The 22,101-nt window shown below is 31.2% G+C and overlaps 1 protein-coding gene and 1 long non-coding RNA gene across 2 annotated transcripts; both read left to right on the top strand.

The window, feature by feature from the left end:
- The first annotated feature begins 4,715 nt into the window (after window positions 1–4,715).
- Window positions 4,716–10,782, top strand: LOC105779617 (lipase-like PAD4). The gene is made up of 4 exons (XM_012603445.1): window positions 4,716–4,879; window positions 5,008–5,341; window positions 8,969–9,691; window positions 9,761–10,782. Exons 1-4 carry the CDS (start codon window positions 4,731–4,733, stop codon window positions 10,556–10,558), a joined length of 2,004 nt encoding a protein of 667 aa, XP_012458899.1. The 5' UTR covers window positions 4,716–4,730; the 3' UTR covers window positions 10,559–10,782.
- A 1,342-nt stretch (window positions 10,783–12,124) lies between these two features.
- Window positions 12,125–16,159, top strand: LOC105779620 (uncharacterized). Its single transcript, XR_001129083.2, has 3 exons — window positions 12,125–12,501; window positions 12,634–12,706; window positions 15,816–16,159. It is a non-coding gene; the product is annotated as an uncharacterized LOC105779620 (long non-coding RNA).
- Window positions 16,160–22,101: the final 5,942 nt, after the last annotated feature.

The raw sequence follows: 22,101 nt of genomic DNA, 5'->3' as shown, positions 1-22,101 counted from the left end.
AGAAAAAAGATCTTAACTAATATAATTAAATGCAAAATACTTTATAATGACATATAATAATATTTTAAATTTATTTGTGGAATTTTTATTTCATTTACTTGATTTGTTTATTAACAAAATTCTTAATATGAGTTTAAGCATGTTGTTCTAAATTATCACGAAGAATTCTTTTTAAAAATTAAAAGAGGAAAATAAAAATGAATTCAATTAAATAATTTAAAAATAAAAAATAATGGTGCAAATGACAGATTAGTTGACAAAAAGAGCAATCAAATCCATTTGAATTTATTAAATAAAGCGTGTTTATGTAAGCAGTTGAGGACAAAAAGTTATAAGTCAGCCCATTCAGACCGCCACCGCGTCTTTGAACCTTGATGCTGCCCATTAAAAGCAGTGGCGTAATCTTTACTTTTTGATGTATCCAACAATATATATACATATGGGTAAATTATATCATTAGTCACTAAATTAGGAATAAATTTTTGTTTTGATCACTTAATTAAAAAAGTTACAATTTAGTCACTGAACTATTCAAAAGTCTTTATTTAAGTCACTAAGCCATTAAGGTTTTTCTTTTAAGTTCCACCAGTGAGCTCCAAGCGACGACTTGACGATCAGTACGGTGGATTAATACCCATTGATGAGTAGGAAAACATTCATTCGATCTAAGTTCATCTGACGGTCAGTGTTGGAGATCAGACAAAAAAATTATTTGAATTTTGGTTCGCAGATTTACGAAATCTAAAGATGTTTCATGAAAAAAAAATTGTAGAAGAGAAAGGGAAATAGAGCTTTCAATTGGTGCAGACAATGCGAACAAAAAAAAGTCATATAACATCGATTTTAACAACCCAGTGAGTTAAATGAAAACTTTTGAATAGTTCAAGATCAAATTATAACTTTTTTTAGTTAAGCGATCAAAACGAAAACTTACCATAGTTTACTCACTAATGGTGTAGCTTACCCTATACCTTTTAAAGAGAAATTTTTTGTTCATTTTTAATGGAGTTTTTAAAAATAAGGTAAGGGGTGATAAATGTTGGATAGTAAAATATTAAAAAAATAAATATATAAAAATATTAGGCACATGATATTTTTTTTGGAAACTTATTATAAGTTCTAATAATATATGTTCTTTTTGACACAATAATTAAAACTACTCATAACCCATCTTCAACCCATAAATAGGAGGATAATGTGCTTCAGCATATTCGAGCCCACATTCTCCTGTATTAGCAATAATGTCCATACCAATCGAACTAAAACTCAATCAATGGCACATGATAATTTTTTAACTTTGTTTTGAAGTTAAAAAAATACATTGCCATTATATCAATTATTAGCTTCTTCATTTTTTTAAGTGGAGCTAATTAATTAATATTTTCTTTTATAAAGGTAATGATAACAGTTGTCCAAATTTCAAGATAAATTAAAGATTTAAACATAAATTTTGTTATTCTATTTGAATCGATTTATTTTCTTAAATTCTTTCATTGTTTCAAAATTATTTTTTTCTTGATATTTAACTTTATTTATTTATTTTTGTATAATTTTTTAAGTTATAAAAATAATTATAATTATAATTGTTAGTATAAAATACAAATATAAATAACTATCATTAAAATTAACAATTATAAAATATAATTAGAATATAACTGGACTCACGTATAAAAGGAGTTCAACTAAAATAAAATTCTAGACTCAAAGTCAATCTATTATTTAAATACGATAGGACACAACATAAAAACTAAAAATTTCCATTACTTCAACTTTAGCATTAAACTCATCAACATTATTATAAAAAAGGGTAAATTCTGGACTTAGTCACTCAATTATGAAAATTTTCAATTTAACCACTAACATTTTAGATCAGTTTTACTTTGGTCACTCACATTTTAGATCGTTTCTATTTTGGTCACTCTCCGCTAAATGGTTAACTGAAGTGATAATGTAGTCTTGTTCGAACTGGTATAATAACACATTTAGTCATCGATACTTACACATTCTATCAATTTGATCCTAATTCTAAATAATTCAATAAATTTAACCCTCCACATTTACTAATTCTATCAATTTGATCCTCAAGCACATATAATTAAATATAAACATAATTATATTTAAATACATATATTTAAATCTTGCTAAACTTATATGTAAATTTGTGATTTTGATAAACCCAAAACTCAAGAATTTGTGCTTTTATAAACTTCATTCATGATTGTGCTAATAGCATTCTCAATAGAGGAACTCAATTTTTCCCATGAAACCTAACAAATAATTAACAAAAAAATGAAAAAGCTTTCTATAAGCTTTTTCAAATCATCATATTTTGCATTCTTGTCAACTTGAAGAATCATGTAATAATCTACACCTATCTCTAAGCATAAAGCTTATTGTAAAATTTATTTTCATCTAATTTATTTGCAATTTATTTAAGAATATGTAAATTTTCTGGGTTTTCAATTTTTCTAACTTGAATTTTTATTTTTTATTTTTAATATTTTTAGATGCATATATTTTATAATTTCTTTTATTTTTATAAAATATATAATTTTTAAATATTTTCTTTTGAATTTTAAATATTTTTATAAAATAGATTATCACATCACCATATGTATATTGTATTTAACACCATTACAAAAAAAAAAAAAATCAAAACTCTTGACGGATTGAAAATTCGGATACCAACTTGGGACAAAAAAAAATCATAAGTATCAACTTGGGAGAAGGTGTCAAGTTCTGGGGAGCTAAATGCATATTTGAGCTTTATAATTATAATTAAATATAAACACATATAATATTATTCATATAAAAATATAAAAATAATAATATATTTTGTAAATTTTCATAATAAATAATTTATATTTAATTATATGTGTTTGAGGGTCAAATTGCTAGATTTTGTAAATATGGAAGGTTAAATTTATTGAATTATTTAGAATTAGAATCAAGTTATAAAATGTGTAAGTATTGATAACTAAATGTGTTATTATACTAGTTTGGGAAATGCCTTGGTGACTAGATAAAATTTTCATAATTGAGTGACCAAAACAGAAACACACTAATAGTTGGGTAACTAATTCTACAGTTTATCCTAAAAATTACATAAAAATTATTCCTCAACATTTATATCTTTTTGTCAATTTAGCCATTATTATTTTTAAGTTGAATTTGGCCATTAATCATTAAAAAAGTCAAATCATTTTTTTACGAAAATGCTAACTAAAAATAATTTTTAACAATGTTGACATGACACTCATGTGACAGTTTATATATACTTCATCTTGATATGATACTATTTGTCTTAAATATCACACCAATAAATGATTAAAATTATTAAAAGTTCATCGAAATTCAAAAAGTAGCATAAAGTTCTTGTCAATTGCTATACGGACTACCATATTTAAAAAGTTAATGTTTTAGTCAATATTTTCATTTAAAAAATTCAACTATTTTTAAAAGGTGATGGTCAAATTCGACTCTTTCGAAAGGTTAATGGTCAAATTTAATTCTTTTAAAAGGTTGAAGAACAAATCTAATTAAAAAAAGAGAGAATAAGGATCAATTGACAGAAAATATAAATATTAAAAATTAAATTTATCATTTTATAGAAAATATTGCAACTTAAATTTTAGATTTTGTTTCCTTTTTGCGTTGTAAGTAAAGATCTGGTATAATTTAAAAGTAAAATAACAATTTCATAAAACCCTTTATTACTTAATTATAGTGCACCTGAAGATAAGGTCTTGGGAGTTTTGATATATTAGGTTGAAGTTCTATAATGTATATGTCAATTTGGGGTTTAAATTATTTTTTATTATAAATTTTATAAAAATATTTATTTCGGGATTAGTAAAGAAAATACAACATCATTAGTGTTGATTAAACTATAATAAATAATAATAGTAATATGGAAAGTAAAACAAAAATCAAGAGTTGACTAATTAAGGGAGTTGGTGAAATATTAAGGGTCTTTCTTACTTTAACTAAAAGTTGAAGGTTTGATCTTTATTTTGGGTATGTTAGTAGCTTTAAAATTCGTGACCAACATCTATTTTTTAATGGGCCTACAAAATACGGAAAATTAATTACTGGGCTCATGCAATAGATAAGTTAATAAATTAGAAAAGAAGAGTTGACCCACACATCTATCTCAAATGGGGTGCTCCTCACCACACAAAAATATATCCATTCCATCTCTGTCGCCAACGCGGCATTACAAGTTCGACTTGTTCTCCTCTTCTTTCTGTAATAAATATACAAACCCTATTTATTACCATAATCCATATAAAATTCGGTGTATGCATTGGTCCCCCAATTAGTTTGAATTTTGACCCACCACCCAATTACCAAAGTAAACTCTTTTCATTTTTCAATCTTCAAACCCCACTCATCATCATTTCTTTTTTTCCTTTTTTATTAATAAAGTAGTAATTAAAATCACCCACTTACTTTGATCGTTCAGACTATATTCTCAATATTTATATACCTGTCTAATTATGAATTCCATCCTTTATATTTTAATTTGTCAGAATTCGATACTTGTAATTTATGAAATTTGAGAAATTAAGTTAACTAGATAATAGTGTTAATGTACATGGAATTAACAAAAACCAATGGTTCAAACCAATTTTTATATAGCAAATTAGCAATGTTTGTTGATAATTGGGACTAATTTATGATAAAGTAAAGGAAAAGGACTAAATTTTTAATTTTTGTAAAGTTGAGAGATGAAATTTGAAATTAGACCTTGCTGTTTTCTCACTAATAAAGGAGTCCGTCACCAGCATCACGCTACCACCAAGCAGCAAGAAAAGAACCAAAAAGAAATCGAAGAAAGAGCAACAACTTTCCATAATATGGAAACCGAAGCTTCATGGTAAGTTAACTCAGCCCACCTTTTTTTTAAAAAAAAAATTTCAACTCCAAATTCCAAAATTTGACTTGAAAATTCTTTATTCCGAAATCCTAACATGGGTTTCTTGTGGAAATTAATTGGGATCAAAGCGGCCAAAACAATTTCGAAATGAGCGAGACGCTGGCGACATTTCTTGCGTCGACGCCATTGTTGGAGGAAGCATGGAGGGTGTGCAATATAGCAAACATAACCTTCCCAGGGGCTTACCTGGTGGAACGGATTGGAAGCGTGGCTTATATTGCGTTTTCCGGCCGGCAAATGACCTCTGGGTCTGACCAGAAATGTAGAAATCTGGTGGCTTTGAGTAAGGAAGACGGTGGCGTTTTTGCTCCGCTTTATCGACATAGCGAAGCAGAGGAGCCCATGGTGCATCATGGGATGTTAAAGCTTTTCTTCTCAATGTTCCCAAGCTTGCAAATCCAGGTTAGCTTTCCTTTTGCTACAGTCACGGTTTATAGATTTAATTCATTTCTGTTTCCTTTGTTTATGCTTGAAGATCTAATTCATTTACTCAGAGTGATCTAAAGTTGAAAAAAATTATAGAAATTTAGACTTATAAACCTCATCGATTATAGTGTTGATCATGTTTTAGTTTCATGAAATATATTGAAGAAATCGAAACCAAATCGATAATTAATAAATTAACATCTAATTGAAGAAACCCAGTTAGAAAATCGATATGAGATTTTGGGATTAATTTAGATATTGTTTGGGCAAGTATGAATTACAGATAAAAATGGGTTATTGGGCGCTAAGTAATGGGCTTATAAGCATTACTTAAGCACCGGGAAACTCCATAAATTGATTGAAGAATGAGAGAAAGAAGTTACACAAGGAGGATAAAATATGCTTCAGCTCCTTGTACTTTTTCATACATTTAAAATTTAGTTTTTTTATTTTTATTTCAAGGAATTTAATCCTACTTCCATTTCAAGGGATATAGTCCCTCTACTCTTAAGATTAAAAATATAAATCCAATTGTTAATATTATTAAATTTTGATTTACTACAACTTATTTTCAGTTTAACAAAAAAAAAAAAATCAACAACGTTAGCAATTAAACTCAATTTTTGAAATTTTAAAAAATGAAAGGACTAGCCGATTGAGTCTTAGCTCAATTGGTATGGACATTGTTGCCAATGTAGGACATGAAGTACATTATCCTTCTATTTATGGGTTGGAGAGGGGTTATGGGTAGTTCTAGATATTGTATAAAAAGAATAAATATGATCAGAACTTATAATGAGATTATTCAAAAAAAATAAAAAAATAAAAATAGAGGAACTAAATTACAAATGCACAGGAAAATAGCAGAGTTTCATAAGGTAAACAACTTGGGACTTAAGGAAAATGAGTGTTGTGAATAATTAAGTGATGGAAATGATTTATTATGGGTTTCATTTATGATGGAAATTTGACTCTCTTTATGTGAAATGATTTATTATGGGGTTTCATTTATGATGGAAACTTTAGCCTAACAAAATCCCTAGATTGTTGGTGTAATGGTAAATTGAAAGTTCAAACCCATCCCCAGATAAGAACAAATGATGAATTAGAATTTGCCTAAAGTAGTGCTGACTAATTGTAATATAGACTTGGTTTGTGATGCTAAATTTACTAAAATCCCAAGCCTTAATCTAAAGCTGAAATGAAAGATAGAATGAGTGACCTGGTTCAGATAATAGGGCATTTTTGGGTAGTGGGAAAAAGTAGGTACTGCATATAGTGGGAAACTTCATAATTGGACACTCAATTAAAGAATCAATGGAAGTATAATTGTTGCATTTCTTTAGAATTGAAGTTAATGGAATGTGATACAACTTTTATTATCATTATCAACATGATGCACTCCTGGTTGTCTCCCTCCAAAACCATTGTTAAAACTTTCCATTTATCCAACACCATAATCTTTAACTACAATTTAATTTAATCATACTTTTTCAAATTTAATAACTGTACCAATATCTAAATATCATATTGATTTTTATATTACAACTCTAAACTGTGACAGAGAAATATATCAATTTCCAAAAGGCAGCTATGTAGAGAAAAACCAATCAAGAAAATTATGAGAAAAGTACAACATGTACAAACAAATGGTGCCGTATCTTATAGGCATTAGTCATCATAATTGGGCAAAACTTACGGAAAAATTTGCATCCACCTTTTTCTATATCTTGTGGGTTTGATTAGTAGTTCAAATTTATTTATTTTTTCGAATCTTTTAAAGAAAATTACTAATGTAGTCAGCTCTCTCTGTAACATTTAATTTTTTATGTTTTACTCTTACATTTTATACTAACTTTTCATCTATGACGACAATCATAAAGTAAGAAGTGTTTTTTTTACTAAATTAATTCACTATAACAAATTTTTCCTCAAATTTTAGTACAATTATTTGTAAAATAAAATAAATAAAGATTATTTTAATAAAATGATTAAATTTTATATAAAAATATATTAATCATATTTATTAAATGAAAATAATCTTTAATAAATGCAATTGCATTTATAAATTTTATTAAAGATATGAACTAAATATCACTAATTAATAATATTATTAGTATATCATAATTTGTTAATTTGAAAATTTAAAATATAATATAATCTAAAATTCACATGTTACATCTTTATAACATCCAAAATTTTAACAAATAGAAATTTTTATAGATTAACATACAAATAAAATTATTCTAAAGAGGATGGATTATAATCCTTTTATTTATAAATATATGTATTCCGGTTTTCTTTGTGGTTTTCATTTTTTCATTTATATAATGGTAGAGAGGTCTAATTAAATATTTTAAACACTTTGAGGGTTTTAATGAGAATTTTAAAAGTTTTATGAGAATTTACAAAACATAAAAAATAAAATTGAAGAGTCTAATTAAAATTTTTAAAAATTTTAATAATAATTCTTAAAAATTTTGTGCAACTTAATTAAAATTTTCAAAAAAATTTGATGCCTGCTGAGTATCGCCTCACGCCTGAGCTGAGGCAAAGCACCCTAAGTGGGATAGAGAGTAGGAGGCATAGGGATATTGCCAGTAATTCATCCCAAAAGAAAGAAAAAAATCAAAGTACGTAACTCAAGCACATAATTTCAGCCCTCAATAATTCCCTTTGTAAGATATAACTGTCAATAATTGGACCTTAAAATGGCCACATGCTTTTTGTGGTACTTAAAAAGACCAACTATTCAAGTCCACGTTAAATCAATTTGTAGACCAAGTCAATCATGACAAATGAGGTAGGCAGGGAGTCAGTCACCCCGAACTTCACTTACATTACATTATCTTAAAAACAAGATTCCATTCCCACTTGATGTCGGCTAAATGTTTGTCGGGTTCAACTCCAATCTGAACCAAGCATGCTTTCATTGGGGTCTACTCTTGTTTTTGCATCTTTTCCCCCCGTCAATGGGGTTTAACTTTATACAAAAGCACCTTTCCATACCACCTTTTAACTTCAACATATTTAGGAGAGATGGATGCCACAAATGTTGTCAGATTCTTCACTATTTTATATTTTGATATTTATTAGTTATTTCTAATTATTTTAATGTACATTTATCTATATCTCAATCTAAATATTTTTAAGGTTTATTGTATAATGCATAATTATTTGCCTTTATCATTTTAAAAGTTATATATATATATAAGTGTGACATATTAATTTCAAAATATCATAACTGTTTCGTACCCTCCTTTCAAACAAAACAAAATGGTCTCTTCCTTCCGGTGATTCGAGTATTACCGTCCCTAGTTCCTATTAATGCAATTCTGCCATCAATCTTTGTACTTGCTTGACATGTATTGTTTTAAATCGAATTAATACTTATTTTGAGAAACCATAAAATTATACTTAATTAAAGTTTGAATAATTCAGATTATCTCAAGAAGTTTGGATTGAACTCATGAAATGAAGTTACTTCTAAAAATAAGAAATGAATTTATTTTTGTTCTAACCTGGAAACAGATTAATTAAGGTAGGTGCGCATTGGAAGATGTCCTAAGCAAGAAAACTAATTAAATAGATATGTTGATGCAGATAGCGGATTTAATTGGAAAAGTGAAGTCAATAGTGATAACAGGTCAGTGCATAGGGGGAACGACAGCCTCTCTTTCTGCTCTGTTTCTCCTCTGTCATCTGCTCTCATTGTCGGTATATCCTCCAATGTCGGTCCTATGCATCACATTCGGTTCTCCATTGGTCGGCAATGAAGCCCTCCATCGGTCGATTCGACGCCAAAGATGGGGTGAAAACTTTTGCCATGTTGTTTCCAAGCATGATATCATGCCAAGGCTACTTTTAGCTGAGATTGTAAACCACATTCCTCATATACAAGCCCTGCTGCAGTTCTGGCACTGCTGCATGGCTTCTCCTCACCTCCCTGTTGCAGGCCTTTCTTCTCAAGTATCCAATGATCTAAAATATATACTTTTTCATAGTGTTTTAAAGGACTTGGAATTGTTAACCCAAGCTGACGATCCATCAGAGAGCTTGTTTTGGCCTTTCGGGAGCTATGTTTTCTGCTGCCAAGAGGGTGCCATTTGTGTAGAGAATGTTGCATCAATTATGAAGATGATGCATTTGATGATGGCCACTGGCTCACCGAACCAAAGCATTGAGGATCATCTCAAGTATGGAGATTATGTTGCCAAAGTTTCTAGACAGTTTTTGCAGGCTAGAAACTTTGAAGAGGGGATACCTGATTCTAGCTATGAAGCTGGTGTCGCCTTGGCATTGCAATCATCAGACCTAACCGACAAGGTACTCTTTTTTCTATAACAATGTTGATTTACGGATTTTCTTTCTGTCTTTAACTAAATCAACTCACAGGAACCAGTTGCGGTTATGGCAAAGGAGTGCCTGCAAATGGCTCAACACAGTGATAAGCCAAACCTGAATGCTGCAAACCTGGCAATAAAATTGTCCAAGATAGTGCCATATCGAGCTGAAATAGAGTGGTACAAAGCGTGCTGCGATGAGGCCGATGATCAAATGGGTTACTACGACTCGTTCAAGCTTACAGGGGCCTCAAGAAGAGAGGGTAGAGTCAACATTAACCGCCATAGACTTGCTCAGTTCTGGAACAGTGTTATCCACATGCTGGAAAGCAACAAGCTACCTCATGACTTTGACAGAAGGGGAAAATGGGTGAATGCTTCTCACTTCTATAAGCTCCTTGTCGAACCATTGGACATCGCGGATTATTACCGAACCGGTATGCACCGCGAGCGTGGGCACTACATCGAGCACGGAAGGGAAAGGAGGTACGAAGTTTTCGACAAGTGGTGGAGGGAGAAAAGTGTTCCAGAGGAAGAAAACAAGAGGAGCAAATTTGCCAGCTTGACACAAGATTCATGCTTTTGGGCCAAGGTAGAAGAAGCAAAGGAATGGCTAGATAATGTGAGAAGTGAGAGGGATGCAATGAAACGACAGCAGTTGTGGCACGAGATCGACAACTTTGAAGCATATGCGAGACAGTTGATCTACAATAAAGAGGTGTCCAAAGACGTGTTGGCGAAAAACTCGAGCTTTAGTCGATGGATGGAAGAATGGAAAGAAATGAAATCGCAGGTTCAGCAAATCACTCCTTTGTTTCCAGGTTTTGTGGATGGGAAGGTGGTTCCTTAGTCTGCTTTCCTAGTTCTTATTTATATAGCACCAAAGATCGTCATTAATATGCTGTTATTCCTAAGGTGGTTCCTTAGGTTTAATTTGTAATATATATATATATATATATATATATATATATATGTAGGATGACGGTTTGATGTGTAGCTTTGGTTAATGAATTTTGGTTTCATGAATCTGATTTTCATTTCAATTCAATATAAGATGTTGATTATGAAGATAAAGATGATGGATCAAAACATGACAGATACGAAAGAGTCGCAAAGAGTTATGGTGATGTCTTTGATTAACATCATATTTAGATTTAATCCTCCAACAACCTTTACTCTTATTCTTTATTTCAAAAAAGAATTACAATGGTGCTCTTATTTGGGCATCTATCAGAAATAAATTTTTATATTCCAAAAAAATAAAATAAAATTTAGACAACCAAGACAGGCTTTTGTATCTGATTCACTCAAAACAAAAAATGAATGGCCAAAATGTCCTCTAAAAATAACAAATATGAGCTTTAAATCTTTAATGCTCGAGTTAGGACAAAGCAATAAGAAAAGATGGATGTTAAGTATTCAAATGGGATGTTTGTCCAACAATCAATGATTGAAAAGATGCAATCTAAACTAGTGGCTTGGAACTCAAAGAGTCTGGTAGATACAAATTTCTCAAATTTGTCCGCTCATCAATGCTTCTTTATGTTTTATCCTGCTGCCTTTGTTCTATATAATGATCTGCATCACGTTCATCATGAATTACATTTCCATCTGTTCATGGATCCATACCTGAAATCTTGGCACACTGAACTAATACAGGAACAACTTGGAGAAGGATGGCTTCAGGAGCTATGATCGCACGGCTTCTTGGTTTTTCCAGGCTAAGATAAATTTGTGTGGAAATTTGATTTCCGAAGATAGTTCTCTGTTAAAAGTGCTTACCAAGGAGAACACTCTGGAATAGCGGTGAGTGTAACATCTCAAAATTTTTGGCTGGACACATGGCACTATTCTGATAACGAATAAATGAATCTTATGAAATCAAAGTTGGACATGGTGAGGTAATTTGGAAAATGAGTTGGATAAAAGAATCTTATGGAATCAAAGTTGATAATTGAGATGAGATTTAATGAAAAGAAATTTAGAAGAGGAAATGTGATAAAAGAACTAAATCACAAATTTTGAAAAGTTTAAGGACTAAAATGAAAAGTTAGCCAAAAAGAAAAATAAGAGTTTTTATTGCCTATTTGACATAAGGATAAATTGGTATATGAATTAGTATGGTGAAAATCACTTCTAAGACCAAATTGAAAATATCAAAAATTCAAGGACTCAATTATAAATTTTCCAATTTTACTAAGAAAAGAACAAAGATGCAATTATCATCCATAGATTCATATTAAAGTTCACTAGAGAATTATGAGGTTTGGGATTTACAATTTCCATTATTGAGAAGAAATCATGCAAAGAGTAAAAAAAGTGCAAAATAGTAATTTTGCTATAAAAGGATATTTTAATTATTTCTCAAGACTTTCATGATAAAAATTATATTTAATTATAGTATTTGATATCCAAAATTATTTCGGACCATTGGGGCCTCGTATTGAGAAAATGAGCTTCAAATGGAAAAGTTTAGACTTAAGTTGTTAAACATGGTCTAAGGCGCATTTGTTGATATTTTTGAAGGGGATGAGAACCCCCCATCAGTCTTATTTTCCCTTCTTTTCTAGCCACCACCAACAACCATTGCTACCATTTTTCTCTCCTTCATTTCCTCACTCATTTCTCCATTTTCTCTCCAAATTTCCACACCTCACCTTAAGACTTTGTTAAAATCGTCATGGAAACAACCTCCTAAGCCCAATTCCTCCCTCAATTTCTTCAAATTTCAATTTAGGATTCCATAGGTTTTGGTGTGAGAAAATGAAGCTAGAGAGAGGAAGCTTCACCAAGGTAAAAATAGTGTTTTCCTAACTCTCCTAACATGATATTTAAATTTAATGGTGATGAGAAAACTTGGAAATTTGTTGTTGATATTTTATATATTTTTTTTTATGTATGGAAAAATGTTAATGATGAAAATAGGGTTTCCAAGCTTGATTGACGATGAATTAGAGCTTATGAAGGCTCGGATAAATGTTGTAGAGCTTCCATTAAGGTAAGTATCCATGGATCCTCTTACTTTTTTTTATGTTAAAATGTTAAGGAAAACGATAAATTTAAGTTATTAATATGAAAACAGTGCAATAACCATGAGATTTATTATATGAATATATATATATATATATATATATATATATATGAAATGTGTTATTATTGTGCGAATGTGTTTAATATGTCACTTGAATAACTTGGTTATCAACATTTTGTAATAAAATAATTTTAGACAGTAGTAGTAGTTTGATTTTGAAAATTCACCAAAAAATTGTAGAAATTGAATTAGAAGTTGAGCCATATATGTGGTTTGAAATCTTATTGAGTCTAGTTTTTATTGGAACAAATGAAATTTGCATCCGAATTATTGGAATAAATTAACAAACCAATTTAGCAGTTTCTTAACAATGAGGATTGAAAACCTTGAAGGCTATGATATCCATACTAGCTTATCAAATTGGTTTGCCAATTTGGATGCATTACAAGATTATGACCTAAGAATTTATACTAATGCAACAACAATCTCTAGGCAATTTGAAAAAGTCTAAATGCCAAAATTTTCTCTGAAATCGACCCTAATCCCACCCAATGGGTTACCCTTACGACCTACTATGCCTAAACTATATTCCATGCATTCTGAAAGCATAACCTTTGAAACAATTGGCTTTACCTAATTGATAGGATATACATCCCACGACCCGGATGTTAGACAAGACATCAGAGTCCAATACTTAGGCTTTAGTTATTTTATCATTCACTGACAGAAATTCACATATTACATGTGGAGCAACTATTGCACAAGATGGTTGTGTTACAGATGCATTTTTCGGACAAACTTATGCGAGTTGTAGGGTGCGCAAAAGTGGAACGACAATAGATGATGTTTAAGGAAACTGGTATTTTTATGTTATTAGGAATCAATTTTATTATTATATTAGGAAAGTATAAATATTTTAATTATGAGTATTTCGTATTTTCTTGGAAGTCTTTCCTTAGTATAATTACTTTCTTAGCAAGCCTTTTAATTTCAATTAAACTTTGTAATCTCTATTTAAGAGAGATTTGGGGAAGTGAATAATACATAAGAGATTAAAACAAATTTTATGAAATTTAAGATTCCCTCAAACGAGTTTTAAGGTCTAGGATTTCCTTCGACGAGTTCCACTTGTTTAACATAGGTCATTCACGAGGAAGAGGTGAAAGAGCCCTAACAAGATAGACGGATTGCATGTGAATCGTTCGGTGACAAGATCCATCAGTTAGGGCAGTAAAAGCTTGACTTCAGAGTTAGAAACAATAGCAGTTATTATAAGAGAGGAGTTGGAATCATTTAAAGCAAGAATAGAGTTGAAGATCGGTCAGTTCATGTTGCAGATGAGGGAATTAATTGTTTCCAATCGAAACTTTGATAGGGAAAAGGGGTTGACAGTAGTAACAACAATGCTGACAAAAACGAAAGTCGACTAGAGAAATAAGAAAATCGATTAGAGACAGCGAATGGATACGATGTGATTCCCCAATAAACAAAGTTAGATTTTCCAACTTTCGATGGGACAGAAGACCCTCTAATTTGGTTGTAACAATGCGAGAACTTCTTTGCGAACTAGAGGACAGTTGAAATAGACAAAGTCTAGCTTCTTTTCACTTGATAGGAAGGGCACAGTCGTGGTATTATCAAATAGAGCAAGAATAAACTAATCTTTCACGGAAGGCATTCAAATTATATTGTACTCTACGGTTTGGACCACTGCTGCACTAAAATCTTTTGGGAATTAGCAAAGTTGAATCAAATAGGATTCGATAGAATATTATCTTTGCTAATTTCTAGAACTGTGTGCCTAAGTAGATTTCATTAGACCAGACTAACAAATTAATTTGTTTATTATAAGGTTGTTAGATTCAAACCAAATAGATGTAGAGATGCAGAAACTTGAAAACTTAGTTCAAGCGATGAATTTGGCATGAACCTTTGAAATAAATATCAACTAACTCGAGCAACATGCCTACGAAGGACTTCTTGGCAAAATTAGGGACCCAATTCGAGAATAGTATCAACTACAACCACTAGAAAGGTTAACTCTGAAGGGCAGCGTTGCACTAGCAAAGGGGCCCGGTGACAGTAAAGCAAACCCACCAATTTCCAAAAGATTGAATCGCACAGAGATGGTTGAAAGGTCAAAAGGTCATTGTTATAATTGTGATGAACCATATAGGATGGGACATCGTTGTAAAAGGCTATTTGGTTAGAAGTAGAAGATGAAGGCGACCCTAATCTGAATCCTAATCTGAATCCAGAATAAGACAAGAAACCAAAAATCTTGCTGCATGCGATCACTGAAACATAAGATCCTCAGACTATGCAATTTCAAGCCATATTAAAATATCATCTCATTTTGGGATTAGCTGATTTCGGGAGTACTTATAACTTTACTAGTGTCATTGTGGCCAAATGCTTGGGGCTGCCAATCCAAGCTCAATCAGGGTTGCGAGTAGTAATGGCCAATGGAGAAAAGGTCATCAGTTCAAGAATTTTCCTAGAGGTAACATTTATAGTTGACAATAATTCTTTTGAGACTAATTTTTTTATTATTCCTTTGGATGGTTTCGATGTTGTACTAGGAATAAAGTGGTTGCAGACTTTGGGGCCAGTAGTGTGGGATTTTGTGGCTTTCACTATGAAATTCTCATTAGGGGAGAAATAGTCACACATGTAACGACCTGATTTTTGTTGGTGACGAAAAAACCCGATTCAAGGTTGAATTCCTTAAATCAAGCTGTTAAATATTTCAAACCGAGAAACTAGCAAGTCAAATGTGAGATTAATAAATAGAACCAAATAATAATTAAATAAATCAAGTTCTTTTATCAATAGTACAGGGACTTGATTAAAAAACAAGGTTAATGGGAGAACTTGATTACAAGACATTAAAGGGCTTTAATACGTAATTATAATAAGGATTGGGGAGTACTTAAAACCATTTTAAATTTATGCTAATGTTAATTATTCGTCATGTCATCATTTTCCACTAAAGTAACAACTAAACATGCTTAATTATTTATCTCATGGGTTAATTAAGTTAATGAAGTGTTGATTACTTATATATAATTAGCAGGAGAGAGTGCGTTAAAGGAACATTCTATCGTCTTCTCCATCACCATACATGCATGAGAACGAAAGAAAATAGCTTTGAGTATCTTCCATTGTCGTCCTTCAATTAAGAGAATAAACCAAAGACGACGTTGGACGTCAAAAGTGAAAGGAAAGGAAAATGTGAGTGTTGAATAGATATTGTGGTTTGTGCTTCTAAAATTCATTTTCAATAATCCATTTGTAGATCAACTAGTTGTTATAGACGAACATGAAATAAATGTCGAGGTAACCAGATCCTTCCCCAAAAACTATGAGATGATTTATTGATACTGTGATTGCCCAATCAATTTATGAATAGTTGAATTATGCTTTATAAATATATATATATATATATATATATATATAAATAATGGAATTTCATACCATGTTAGTATGTATTATATTGATAATAATAATGATCATGCCTCGTTAAACGATATTAGACATAGTCCGGGTATAGTAGGCATGCTATAAGGTCACTGATATCAATCATGTATTAGCTCCAATTCTTAGAGGGTCGTGAGCAACCCCAATTCCCAGAGGGTCGTGGACATATATCAACATTCAGATTGAGTAGTCCCAATTCCCAAAGGATCGTGGACTTACTCATTATTATATAGATTCGAGTATCCATTCTAATATATGTCGTCGATTAATAGAGGCCGAAAATAGTAAGTATTGAAAATGGCAGTGAATGACATGTTGAAATATTGAATATAATATGATATGATCTTATGAAATATTGAAATAAGTATTAAATGAGAAAATTTGGGGATTATATGATTAATGATTTTGTGATGAGTGAAAAAAGAGTAAAGTAATGAAGTTAATATTATAATTGTGTATTTGATTCAATTTAATCTTATTGTATTGAATTTGAATTTTATTAACAATACTCAGTGTACAATTATGTTTGTTTCTGTGCGCAAGTCTCAAATGAGAGTTGACGTAGATTAAAAGTAGTCAAGCATCTAACTAAACAGCCCTGCTTGAAAATCAAATTGTCACCTATTTTGTATGTATATATGTGTTTTGGTTATATGACATGTGTCGAAACCGTTTTTTGAAAACAAAAATTTTAGTTGTCAACTTTAACATAAAACTGGAGTCGCCACCGATCCTTTATTAAGGTGTGATCAGCTCACCTTTAAAAATTATTTTGGTCTACGAATTTTGAGAAAACGAGTCCGGGAGTCAGTTACGCACGAGGAAAAGTTAGCACCCTCGTAACGCCCAAAATCGGTACCAAATTGATCATTTAATGTCTTAGTGTCGAAGGTTAAAAAAATTTTAAAATCAACTCAAATGATGAAATTTGAAAAAGGATAATCAATTGTCCAAGTCATGTAAAGAAATCGAGTCTCAATACGTTAGGGTACAATTCCTCATAATCTCCGAACTTTAAATATCACTTTTATTTTATGTGAAAATCTTCATTTTGAGAAAGTAACATGCCACACCCAATGCGTTAGAACACAACAAGTTAAGTTCTCAAAAATGATTTTTATACTCATGCATTTTGAATAAAGAATATCCTCAGTCTTTTAAGATTAACAAAGAAAATCAGAACCCAATACGTTAGGGCTTAATTTCCATCGAAAATCCCAAACTTCGAATATTGCTTTTATTCAAAAAAAACCTTTGAATCAAGAAAATAACTTTGATGTATGGTTAAAACCAAACTATATTTTCAAAAAGGGTATGTTAAAGAATTAATGTACAATATGATACAAATACTTTAATTTAAAGCATATATGACTAAATATTTACAAATATATATATACAAGTACAATATACAAGTAAATTTGCAAACATGTGTGCACATATATTTAACACGCATATACAAAGATACATATAAAAGATGGAATGGAATATATCAATCCAAACTACTAAAAAATGCATGTATATATATTTGAAAATCGTGAAAATAAAATAAAATATAAAAGTATGTATATGTATATATATTTACAAAATAAAATGTATAGGTATATGTGTATGTATATAAACCATGAAAATATGTATACATTAAAACATTTATATATATGTATATGTACGATATGTATAAAATAATAGAATATATATAGAACAGTAAAAAAGTTTTTTTAAAAATGTATATATACGTATGAACCATAAAACATGGAAAATATATGAACATTATAAAATATAAATGTATATATATATGTATATAAAACTATAAGAATAAAACAATAACGAAATATAAAAAAGGTATGTATATGCATCAAAAACATTTAATGTATAAAGTACATATTATATAGTACATATGCATGCGTATGTATATATAGTAGTAATAATAATAATAACAAATGGGGACTAAATCAAAATTAAATAGAATTTTAAGGTCAAAATTAAAAAATAAAAAAACAAAAAAGGCTAAATCATATTGCGCATGAAAGGGGAAGGACCAAAAAAAGAAATATCCTCGCGCTGGCAAAACGGCACCGTTTCAGCGAGATTTACGCGCATGGTCCATGGGTCGAATTGAAACAGGAGCGAAATTTTGTGGCGAAATTGCAAATACATGAAATACCCCATTAAAATTAAAATAAAAGAGGATGGATCAAATGCGCAAATTACCCATTTAGAGCCAAAACGCTCGGATCCTCCCCTCCGGGTCGGGTCACCGCGCGGGTCATGGCCATCTAAACGGCGCCGTTTCGCTAACATGATTTAAAACAAAAAATTTGCTTTCCAAGTCCTATTCTTTTTGCAACAGTAAGAAGAAAAAATAAAAGGCAAGACCCTCTGCTAGGGTTGCTTTCAATCCCAGCTCTCTATGTCGCCGCCGCCAGTGCCAACACTCCGATCGTGACGGAGATGGCAACAATCCGGCATTTTTCGACGAAAGAGGTAAGATCCCTCCTCTATTTTCTTTATTTTAAATGAAAAAATAAAAAAATAAGATAAAAAAGAACAAAAAAAAAATAGACACGATCACCTTCAAGGAAAAGAAATATTCTTTGTAATATCAGTATTTCTCTTTATTTCCGTATATCTTTCCTTTTTACAGATTTTTGCCCCCCTTTTGAACAGATTTGATTGGCTTTTTATAGCCGAAAATCAAAAATCTAAAAACATCAAAAAATCCCACTTGTTTTCCGTTATTTGCTGCGCTTGTGTGTTTTTATTTTTGCAGGTTCGGTGGCGCATGTACGTGGAGGCGTGATTCTCGCGGAGGGGACTCAGGGGTTGGCCCCGAGACGTGTGACGCTTGGGACTGCTGGAGGCGGGGACTTGCTGCGCGTGGGAGCGGCGCTGCGGCGCCAAGCTTACTGCACTAGGGTTTTTTCACTTAGGGTTTTTTTTTGTTGTATTGGGTTTAGAGGTGTTGGGCCATTGTCTGTTGGGCTAGGGTTGAAATTGGTTGTTGGGCCCGTTATTGGGCCCGTTGTTTATATTTGGTTTCATTATTGGTAGGCCTGGGCCATTTGGGCCAATTACAACATGTACATAGGTTGTGTCGGGATTGTTGCTTAAGTTAATATTTTGGTATATTTAGTACTTGACCTATAAAGTTATAAAATTGAAATGTATCTTTTGATTAGTAGATAGCTATGCTAGTTTATATGAGTTTGATTATGTGAATTAGTTGGTTGAATATTGATGCATTGATCATGATGATGTTTGATTCTGTTTACATGAGTTGAATTGATGGTCTTACATTGATGTTAAGTTTAGGTATGTGTAAGGTACAAATTGGTATGGTTTGGATACTTGAAAATGTGCATTTATGGTCATTTTACCATTGAGTCTCAAGACCATTAGAACAAAATTTACCTTAATGTTTAACTAAATGCTTAGTGTCTTGAGACTTGTCACACTTAGTCTCGAGACAATTCCTTTTAAGTCTCGATACAATTGGCCTTTGTCTTGAGGCAAAGATAAATTAAAGCTAAGTTAGTTTTACCCTGTTTCATGTCTCGAGACTCAAACATCGAAAGTAAAATAAAAAAATAGGGGAGATTGATCTCAAGACCAATTCTTGAGACATGAAGAACCTTGTCTTGAGACATGGATTCTAATGTCTCGAGACATACTATCGTCGAAGAAAAATTTCCAAACATATAAAGTGTCCTATCTCGAGACATAGAGATCATGTCTAAAGATATATAGTTAAAACTAGACAATTGCGTTTGGATTTGTGTTCTAACTCTCAAATTGATTTAATAATATAACTCCATAACTTGGTTAAAATTAAACTGATAGACATTATGAATGCATATGTGTGATTATAATGGAAAAATAAATTGATATGACTTGTAATTATATATTGAATGTTATGTAATTAGTTAACTTGAGTTGTTTTGGCAACGTAATGTGACATCACTCATTCGGATCCGGTGAATGGATCGGGTATGGGGTGTTACACTACAAGATGATAAAAAAAACACATGAAGTTCAGATTCATTTTGTAGAGGAGACCAAAAATTCAAATCAATAGTTGGAGCCCAACCCATGATGATTCAACCCTATAGGTATCCACACCTGCAAAAAGACAAGATAGAATGACAATGTGAACAGATGTTGAAACAAGGCATAATTTAACCTAGCAACTCGCCTTTCTTTTCCCTGGATTTATTAGTTCGAAAGCATGGCAAAACATGAAGGTTTTATGTTGATTATCGTAAGCTCAATCCCAAAACACTAAAAGATAAATTTTCGCCACTAGTGGTAGATGAGTTACATGGGGCAAAATACTTCACCAAATTAGATCGTTGATCGGGTTATCATCAAATTCACATGAAACCCAATGGCTTTGAGAAAACAACATTTTGCACCCCTCTTGATCACTTTAAGTTCTTATTAATGCTATTCAAATTAACTAATGCCTCCATTGACATTTCAAGCCCTTATGAATGAGGTATTTCGTAAGCACTTACATCACTTTGTTCTTGTCTTCTTTGATGATATTTTGATTTATATTCAAACATGGCCTGAACATTTATATTATATCCAACTTGTTTTTGAATTACAAAGAGCTCCCCATCTTTGTTTAAAGAAATCTAGATGCTCTTCTGGGGAATTCCAAGTGGCATATCTAGGACATGTTTCTATGGAAGGAGTTTCAGTTGACACAAGCGAACTTCAAACAATTGTTAACTGGCCTTAACAGCAATCCATGACTACTTTACAAGGTTTTCTCGAGCTAACACGGTATTACCGCAAATTCATTTAGGAATATGGCACAATTGCGACACCTCTCACTCAGATTTTCAAACGAAATTCCTTTCAATGGGCCGATAAAGCTTTGATTGCTTTCAACAACCTAAAAGGTTGTGGTTAATGTTGGGGTTGTCTTACAACAAAAAGGACATTCCATTGCCTTCTCGTAAGATAGCCAATAACAATATAAAATTACAGAGCGGGAGTTGATGATTTGACTAATGTGGTGCAACATTGGCAGCTATATATATGGGGGCGACACTTCTTAATCAGAACTGACCATTATAGCCTTAATTACTTGTTGGAACAAAGGCTAACAACATCACTGCAACAATATTGGATCAGTAATGTAATGACTCGATTTTCAGTGGCATCAAAAAATACGATTTCGGAACCCCATTTTTGTAAATCAAGCTTGTAATTATTAAATATTAATATTTATGAGGATGTTATAATAGTAAATTAAATTTTAGTTTGGTAATTTTACCGGATTAGTAGTTAAGGTTCAGGGACTAAATTATAAAATTCTAATTGCTATGGAGTTTTAATTGTTAAAAGGCTTGAGGACTTAAATGGAAATTAACCAAAGGTCTAAATGATAAATAAACCATTTTAAAAAATGGTAGTGGATGGTAAGGTTAAAAATTCTAAGCTTGTTTAACATTAAACTTAGGTAATTATTTAGTTAAACTAAACCTTAATACAAGTATAAATATTTGGATGGTGGAATGAAAAAGAAAATTTTTTCTCTTCTTCTTCATCAAATGGCCATCCACCATAAGTGAATGAAAGAATAAAGCTTCTAAGGGTTTCCAACTTTCTACCATTATTTAGGTATTATAATCAAGTCTCTTTCTTGTAATTTTTATAAATTTGAGGTCATGGGAGATTGATTTAGCTAGCCCATGTACCAATTTGTAAAACTTTTAAAGTTTTTGAAAGTTTTCATTGTTGATTTCTTGAAGAACTAGGCTTAAAATTGATAGATTTAAGCTTAGAATATGAAAAGGATTAGATTGTAAAGTTAATTTATCTTATTGTTAACTTTGTTACATTAGGGACCAAATTGAAGGAATGTAAAATTGTTA

The sequence above is a fragment of the Gossypium raimondii genome, chromosome 4, assembly GCF_025698545.1.
Source record: "Gossypium raimondii isolate GPD5lz chromosome 4, ASM2569854v1, whole genome shotgun sequence".
NCBI lineage: Eukaryota > Viridiplantae > Streptophyta > Magnoliopsida > Malvales > Malvaceae > Gossypium > Gossypium raimondii.
Note: the sequence above shows the minus strand (reverse complement) of the source record. Positions and strands in the feature narration are given on the sequence as shown.